The 9,349-nt window shown below is 47.0% G+C and overlaps 1 protein-coding gene across 11 annotated transcripts in view; it reads left to right on the top strand.

The window, feature by feature from the left end:
* Positions 1-9,349, top strand: part of pard3ab (par-3 family cell polarity regulator alpha, b) — a 231,816-nt gene that overhangs the window by 118,024 nt on the left and 104,443 nt on the right. For 10 of the 11 annotated variants that reach the window (XR_014597038.1, XM_084007806.1, XM_084007814.1 and 7 more), the window contains 3 exons: positions 3,825-3,964; positions 4,637-4,765; positions 6,786-6,821. Coding sequence is in view for 10 of the 11 variants with exons in the window: in XM_084007806.1 (XP_083863932.1) it covers positions 3,825-3,964; positions 4,637-4,765; positions 6,786-6,821 (305 nt within the window). In the remaining variant the exon portion in view is untranslated. The remainder of the gene's footprint in view (positions 1-3,824; positions 3,965-4,636; positions 4,766-6,785; positions 6,822-9,349) is intronic. The other variant, XM_084007810.1, reaches the window with a different exon arrangement.

A 9,349-nucleotide genomic window follows, 5' to 3' on the forward strand; every position in this document is an offset into this window, starting at 1 on the left:
GTTTCTCTTTAAACCTACAGCAGAAAGACATCCAGAACTTCCATTATCCAAAAAGTTATGGTGAAAAAAAACCCCATCCCGGTGCCTACATGATGCATTACATCATGTTGTTTGATGAAATATCATCTGATTCTTTCCTGGCAGCCTGTGAACATCTCCTCTCAGACATTGCATTCATCAAGCTTTACAAATGGGAGGGAGGCTGTGGATGTTCCTGGCGTTTCCATTCCAGCTGAATAAACTAGCAGGTTCCACATCCTGGCACATGGAAAGCAAGTGTAGAGGCTGTTTATGTGGAAGTGGAATTGGAGCACGTGGAATGTGAACACTGATGCAACAAGCTTAGAAACATGCAGAGTTAAGATGGGACGGCGGTCCACGACTGTCTGGAATCCGAAGGATGGATGTACGCAACGTAAGGCGACATCTCCTCACTGCAGGGTTTGACTGACAGCTGGCACAGGTGGTGCGATCCTCCGCCAGCAGGATACCAGGTGTCGGCGCCAGGTCTCAGGGCCAGAGAGCTTGTTGCTAAGCAGCCGCCGGTGCCCGTGAGCTGTGAAATGCCCCGGCGAAGAGTCTGACAAGGATGCACCATATGCCCGTTGAAATGTTCGCCCAACTCCGTTGCCTCTCGAGGCCTCGAGTCAAGCCAGGACATAAAACATGGAAACACCCAGCTGGTTGATGCATATTCCACCCCGGCTGACGGTTGTTTCCACCCTCCGCCTGGTCATCGCATCCAGAGAACCAACCGCCACGTTCTGTGTTCTGTTCCTCAGTCAAACCATGTTATCTTTTTCCTCATTTCCACCTTTTTTTGTTTGCTGTTGTCGGAGCACACATTTGCGGGGGGATTAACGGCGACTCCCAAGAGGCTGTTTGGCTCATCTGTGTTGTTTTGAGTAGCGCCTTAAGCCCGCGGCTTTGAGCGCAGATTAAACCCCCGCATTGTTTACGCGCTCGGATCAGACGCCGGTCTCATCGCAAATCCGGAGGAATATCAGAATCAATCAGAGGAATCCCATTCCCGCGCAGGAAATTGCTTAGGTATGTCTTAATCAAGCTAATGGGAGTTTTAAAGATCCTCCTCCCTGTTTAAAGCCAGGAGCACCACAGGCATTTACCGGTGACTATAATAGCGCACCTTGTCTGCCAGCGGGAAGTTGATTGGCTCATCAATACAAGGGATTAGGGAGAGGATGTGAAACAGAATAGCTAAGTGTTCTGCTATTCTTTTCACAGGCAGGCAGTTAGGATTAGGGCCAGTACTCTGATGCAGCAAGGATGCTCCTTTCTGTTCTTACACTAACTTTGTTTTTACAGTCCTACACACACAATGCCATTTGGAACAGTTTCCTTACGAAGCTCTGCAAAACACACACCTTGATCCGACCTCCCAGAGGTCAGGATGCGGAGAAGGAAGGACGAAAGCATGTCGACGGTCGTGGACACCCTCCGTAACCCCGGACGGTGCAATATCTTCTCGCCACGGGTTGTTTTTGCAGTTTCTGGCTTCAATTAAATATCAGACAAAAGTATTAAAAGTCTTCAGGCTGAACTTACTTACTGGCACCATGTAATTGCATGTACTTGCTCCAACTTTTTTTTTTTTTTTTTTTAAAGCATTAAATTGCCTCACACTATATCCCACTTTTATTATTCACGTAACGCTCCTTGAGCTCTCTGCTGACAGGATGCAGGGCCGCTCTAATTTCCTGTATTTTACTTTCTTAATAATAGGAAATTGTTCATCTGTTGGGGTTATTGAAGGGATGAGATGCAGGGCTGTGTTCTTAATGGTGCATAATGATGCACTTTTAAGGGGCCCGCGGGCCAAACTTGCACAACAACAAACAAAATCGCATCCGCCCACATACACATGGATTAATAAGAGCATCATGAGATGTTGAACCAGATTCAACATCATTAGCGTTTCCTCTCCACATAGGTGATGCAACGTGTGTCGTCAGGGCTCAGCACTACAGACGGGAAGGTAAAATGTCACGTCGGGAGAGGAACTCTACCAACTCACTGTCTTGAGTTGATGATGGAAATAGCGAAGGAGTGAAACTTCTAGAAAGCAACCGAACTCGAGCCGTCTCGCCTCCTCATTTCTCACATCAGATACTTGGGAGGAAATGGTGGCAGGCAAAGACAAAGTTCATGAGCTGAAGTGCTAACGAGTAGTTAAATGAACCAGGAGATAGGCGTTAAGTTGAGCGAGTTTATGGAGGATTTTGCCGAAACTTATTTATAACCAGTAAGAAAATAATTTGTAAGTAAACTGCTGAAGAAAAGTCCAGCTGGACAAGTTAGGAAAAAAAAAACCTTTAACGTTGAATCCTGGGCGTTGAAGAACGGTTGTGCAACACAGCTAATGAGATGACTTTCTGCATTCCGTGTAAGGTTAGCTCTGTGCAGACTCAAGGAATTGTCTGTGGCGCCAATTCACATAGTTTAACAAAACCAAATGACTAAAATCGCCCTCAAGAGAACAACAAATACATTCAGCCAATATCTGATATTCATCCGACCGTCCAGCCGTAGTTTCTCAGCACTGATTGGACTGTTTGTCCAGGTTTTCCCAGCATAACAACGTGCTACTGAGTAATGACACATGCAAAGTGTGACGTTAGTGAATATGAACCTGCCGGGGTTCAGAGGGACTAAAGCAGGTTCACCCTGCACCTCAGTGTTTCCCCTAGAATTTTTTTCAGGCCCGGTGGTACCCACCGAAAAAACCCTAAACAGACGAGACGCGTGGGATGGTGTATTGGTGCAGTTGGATTAAGTCAGGTGGCACAGCAAGCAGTCCGCAATTCTGCAATTATTATATTTGCATTCAACATTTTTGTTCAACCAGAGTGTATTCAAGATCACAAGGAGAGAGTGACTTATTAAGGTGCTGGTTGATGGAAATGATCAGGGTCCAGAAAAATATGTCTGGAAAATGAGGAGCATCACATTAATAGCTACAGATACTGTAAAACACTATAACGACATATGAGTGCATATATTGTCTTATTTTATCCAGTAAAATATAAGTTATCGTTTTACTCAACAGCAGTTAACTCAAAGTTCCACATCTTATCAAAAACAATCCTCCCCCCCCCCCGGGGAGGGGGGGCAAACGGGCTTTGGCCGGTTGTACATACGTCATCACGTCCTAATACTACACACACATGGCGTGATGTTGTTTTTAAGGAGCGCCGTCTCTGCTTATATTTCTCGACAACACTCGACCTGCATCAGCGCATGTGCGCACGAGCGGATCTGTGCGAGCAGGCAGCACGAGCGCAGCGGGTTTTGGACGGAGACACACAGCGGCATTTTTATTATGTAAAAATAAATAATAATGTAATGTAATAAAATAAATATTATGGACCCTATTGACCGGTTCCGCTCACACCACGAGTCTGAAGAGTGCAACTGCTTATCAAAATACAGTGTCAACGTTCCGTGTTTTCAAAGTAGAAAGCGACATCGTGGTGGTTTAACGAGGCGGAACGGCATCAGAACAACATCAAGCGCGTAAAGGACACGAAGAAAAAAGTAGCGGGAGCGCGCGGTGAGGATTGTTGCGGCCGCGCGTCTTGCGGAGCAAGTCTGCTGTGCTGCGCGGAGGCGCTCCTAATGTAAATGATTATTGATTTATGAATGAATTGATAGGTGGCTTATTTTTGGTATATTGATTTTTTTTTTGGCCTGGCGGCAGGTCTCCTTGGCCTGGCGAGCCGCCAGGCCTGTACAATGGTAGGGGAAACACTGCACCTCATTGACGTCCCATCACTGGACCTCCTCTCCTTCCTTCCCACCCACAGGTCCCGAGGGACTCGGCTTCAGTATCACGTCTCGGGACGTCCCCATCGGCGGCTCGGCTCCCATCTACGTGAAGAACATTCTGCCTCGGGGAGCTGCCATCCAAGATGGCCGCCTGAAGGCCGGGGACAGGTTGTTGGAGGTGAGAAACATTACTTCTCTCATACTGTCTGTCTGTATATACTGTACTTGTATTATCCTTCTGTCTCTTTAATTGTCCAAAAAAAACCAGTGTGCTCTGATTGGCTTGTGAGAAAAATATGGTTTGACCTTTGCAAAATTCTTAAGCTATCTTTGGAGATACTCTGATGAGGGACTTTATATTCTAACAGGCCTGCTTGTGACATAGGAAGGGAAGTCAAATCTGATTGGCTTGTTGAATCACATGTTTTCTGATCTAGACGGCCCACAAAAACTGATGGGGTCGACTTCTTCCTCAGTTTGTGGGCTGGTATGACCTTAAGATACCTGTACTTTCACAAGCACTGAAGTGAGTTTGTCATGTTACGTCTCCTTTAAATCCAACAGATGACGGGTATTTTTCATGATTTAAGATTTTGAAAAGTGTCAAGAACTACATTCCAACTATTTTTATTAAATTGAGCATCCTAGAATTAAACCAAAGAAAGATATCATCATCTCTTCATATGTTGTGCAGAAAGATGGAACAGCTTTTGAAGTTGCATTATCCCCCCTCTAACCCATTTGCATAAAGGATTACACTGCAGATTTTCTACTTTTCTCTCTTTAAATACATTGCAAAAAGCAAACGCATACTGTCTATTTAGACCCGGTCCCTGTGTCTCCTGTGCAGGTGAATGGAGTGGACCTGAATGGGCGGACCCAGGAGGAGGTGGTGTCTCTGCTCAGGGCCACACCCATGGGCGGGGCTGTGGGGTTGCTAGTTCTACGTCAGGAGGACACGTTCCTCCCCAGAGACGCGGTACGTTCGCCCCCCTCCGCCTCCCTCGGAACATTCCTCCAACTCTTCATCCTGTCAGCATCATGCCTTCCAATCATGACATAAACACAGTCCCCCATGCATGGATAAGTACAGATGTGTGTGTGTGTGTGTGTGTGTGTGTTAATCCCTGCAGCGAGTGCCGCGTTGTCTTCTCATTTCCCAGCTAACACAACACGCTAGCCGAGCATGCAGATTGATTGTCCCGCTCCGCCGCTGCACTCTCTTATTACGGCGCGGCGGCTAGCCTCGGAGGAAACCTGTAGAGCTCACTCTCTTTATCTTCCTCACCCTCTCCTTTCCCCCACCCTCGCCTTCGCTCCGTCTCCGTCTCCCAGCGTCTGTCACCCTCCTCTCCCGCTCCATTCATTCTCATTATCCAGTCCCCTCTCTTCCTCCCGCTTTGTTAGGCGTTCCCATCTCCCTCGCAGCGTTTTGCCTCCGAGCTGCCTCGCTAGATTGATGGATGTGGGGATGAGCGGACAGACGTGGGCAGGTAGCGGGCGGAGAGTGGGGAAACGCATGAAGGCCATACCCTCATACGTTACAATGGAACGGCCATACACATCTCTGTGGACACATGCCACTCGCCGGCATGTAACTTCAAAAAGCAACGCCAACCTTTGCTAATATAGTTGTTGCAACTGAAGTCAAGCGTCTGCTTTTGCGTGATCCCAGTTTGATTTGAGTTCATGCACATCTGGAAGCAACCTCAAATTAGTTTGACAAGCAAGTTTTCAATAATCTGTGTTTCCTCCACATTGACTCCATCTCTCTAACCGCACTAGCTGGCTTAAGACACGACTCATCCAGTTGGAACATGAGTTATTGTCGTAGAAACGGTCTCTCCCAGCATCCTCAGCGGCCGTAAGGGGCACACGCAGCCATTCGCGTGCGAGTAGTGTCAATCAAGCGGCTTGATTGGTGACAATTATCACAGCGAGGGATGCAGACGAGGCTATCGGCTGGCTGTCGCCGCGGGCCGAGTTAGATGAGAGGAGCTGCCACGCTGGTCGATACTCATCTTGAGATTAGAGCGGGGCTTTGGGCCCGGCTCACTCTGCGTACAGTCGGTAGTTAGATGGCAGGATTTATTTGATCTGTGGTTATCAGCCATAGAGGGGGGAGGGGGGGGGTGGTGGAAGAGTTGATTTGGGACCTGAGGGAGATCAGGTCCAGTGCACAAATGAGCAGCTTCATCCAAAGCTGTGGGTTACTGTAGAATAAGCGTTTTCCCATGGGCTGTTCAGACGTACCAACAAACAAATACTTCCATTACGTAACAATAAAAACACAAGCCAGACGGTTAGATTGAGTTTAATTAAAACAGAGAGTCAAATGGCACATTTTCTTGGCACATAAGTATGCATTGAAATGGCAGTTACTAAGCTTTATGTATTGAACCTAATGCAGTGTAATGAAAAACATCAAGACGACAGCTGTTGTGTCATTTGTTCAGGTACCAAATGCAGTCGGTATATCACGGGACACCTGGAATTCACCATAACACGCTATTCTATCAGTCTTATATTCAAATAATGATCCTGGATGGTAGTCTGACAGAGGAATTTTCATATGAATTGTAATTACGCTGTTATAAATGAGCTGCAAATGCACCTGTGATGCAAAATCACACTCATTAGTAGATAAGGAGCACAGGCCTTTACCGCCATATTGTTGATTGATGTTAATTCTCGGCAGATTGTCGGGTGATTATACTTACACACTGTCAGACTTAAATCAAAGTATAGATTCAATAGTATTCCCCTAAAACAACACAACAAGTCATATAACAGTTGTTTCCGAGCCACGGCGTTCATTTTTCAGAGTGCCTGCTGAGATTGATCATTTTCATATCCTGCATCCCCCACTTGCTCATCGCGCTGCTTCCGTTTGTCCATCGCTTTGCCCTTTCAGGCTTCCTGCGTGCTCACATTCTCACCGTCCCTGTCGATAAATATTTCTGCTTGATTACCTGTGGTTCTCCCCCCCCCCCCTCTAGAACGCCGAGCCCCAGATGCAAAGCCCCAGAGATGTGGTAAGACTCTACCCCAACACTAGCCTGCAATTAAACCCGCCTCCTCCTCCACATCCTCCTAACAGCACCTCCTCCTTCATTTAGCCTCAACTGGGTGTTATTAAACACCGGATGTTATCAACCAGTTTAATAACCAAAACAACAATAGCTCACGCATGCACTCAGGGTCCACTAGCACACTAGCTGGTTCATCAAAGGTCATGCATGTGGATGTTACGTCAGTAACAGTCTCATCTCCCTCCAGTGTCGCACTAACAAATCACAATGTCATGGTTCATCAGCGTGGACGTTCGAGGCTGCAGAACGAAGTCGCTCCATCACTGTGTCGGAGTTTGCTTTCCTCCTCAGCTGTGCACGAGGACGTCAGCTGGCTGGGGAATAACAAACAGCCTGTTTGTGTTTTTTCTTTTCTGAGGGTGAAAACATGCCGTCGGGTTGGGCTGTGACTCTCTCAGGGCCAAACGTGAACTTTGACACGTAGCCATCTGGCACTTGACATACATCATATCTATAAATACGCAGGCACCGACCGCAAACCAAGGTCCCTAATCTTGGATTGGACCCTGCAGTGGCAGCAGATGTAGCTTCAGCGGGAGAATCTTCCGTCAGAATGTGCAGCGCGGATCTCTGTGGCCTGAACTCGTCACACGGCACCCTGGAGGTTCTCCACCGCGGCAGCTGTTAAAAACTCATCCGTCTTCCACGCTGATATTAAAAAAGGCCATTCACATTTCCATAACTCCCCATTTACATAGAACTGGAGTCGTTATTTACCAGCCGCACACTTGGAGTCTTCACATCTGGCCCGGTGCAGGTAGTCGGCTGCGTTTCGCGCGGCGCGCTAGGAGTGTAATTGGCCGGTTAATTTGATTGGCGGCCGTGCCTGCCAGCTGTGTGGATGGTCCTCATCATCAGGGGACGTTATGGCAGCACGCTGTTGATTATCGCCGCCGCAGCTGGCTCAGACACGACGGAGTGTTTCATCCCATCGCTCTTGAAACAAGTGGAGAAAGACACCTTCGCCGCCGCTGCTTTGTTAGTCAGCGGCTGTAGCGCTGTGGGAGAATGTCACGTTGTTAGTTGGATTGGCAGCGTTTTACTTTTGGCATGAGATGACTTGAATTGTGAATTTTATTAAATTAGTTTTCTTTTTTTTACTTCCCTTTTTTCCCCTCCCAGCGATATAATGGGACGTCAAAGAGTTCAGCTTTGATTCTGGCTCATCTGCTCACTGCTGTTTGGGTTATTTCCTGGAAATGAGGCCGATCTTCAGGATCACAACTAAAATAGATCTACACTCAAATCCTTTAGATTAATGTTGAATTGCTGCGCTGTGCACTCTTTGAGGATTAAGGGAAGTAAAAGCTAAGCATTTTTTGGATGTTTACCCTCCGAAAAATCAATGCGACACCAGGCCCGAGAGCCAGATAGATGGAGGAAATGCACCGCGCCGCCTCTTCTCTCCCCCATTTTGTCTCATTTCCCTTCCCTCCCTTTCCCAACTCCAAACCTCCAGATGGGTCTCTCTCCTCCTCACCCTTTCCCGGAACATCAACCGCCATAATGGATTCACTGCCTTTCAGATGTTATCTGTTGTCCGGCGCCTCGTATTCAAACATCTCGTCTCCAGCAACAGCCGAGGCTGTGCTGCTCGGTTTTAGATGCATCCAACCGAGCAGCTTTTAATGGACGCGCTTCCGTTTTCCACGTTAATAGACACATTTCCAGTAGATGAAGAGGTAGGCGGATGTTTACAGGTAGGGCGGCAACTAATGATTATCTTCATTATTAATATCTCGATCACTTCTAATGATATAGCAACCGATTTGTACTTTTGAACAGCTGGAAGCAGCAACATTTTGTTTTATAAATAACCTAAATTACCTTTTAATCAACATTCTCGATGATTCACCAAATAATAGCTTCAGGGGAAAAGTGTCAGAAGTAGAGGTAGAATGGTACCAGGTGGCATTCGTGCAGACAGATGCTGAATCATTGCATATTAATGGTGTGCAAGGAGACACGGGTAAAATACATAAATAGAGTTGCATTCATGCCTCATCATACTGCGAGTAGAGTGTTTATTCTGTGTGCATGAAAGAAAGTGTCCACGCAGGCAGCTGCTTGGTTGCTGTTGGAGATAAAAGAGCTTCCAGTCAAGGTCACATGCTCTCCCTGCTCCTCAAAGACGCTTCACTGTGGCTATTTTGTTCCTATTACTATTATTATTATTCCTTCTATTTTTGCATCTATTTTCAGTCATGAAAAGTGCAATTCACAACACAAATAAAAGAATGGACGTGTAGTCGTCTTTTAGACCTGCAGGTTGGCAGACGCTGGTCGGGTTAGTGAGGTTGGCGTGGCCTGACTCATCCTGTGAGAGCGAGCGCTGTCGAGGGTTACACGGCGGATAAATGCAACAACTGAAGTGGAAAAAAAAGCGCTCACTTCTTGAAATCCAACCAATGACCCAAAAATCACCCCCACTTTTCCAGCAACTCGAGGCTGCCGATACTCGCGTGACGCTC

Source organism: Eutrigla gurnardus (genome assembly GCF_963514095.1).
Source record: "Eutrigla gurnardus genome assembly, chromosome: 4".
NCBI lineage: Eukaryota > Metazoa > Chordata > Actinopteri > Perciformes > Triglidae > Eutrigla > Eutrigla gurnardus.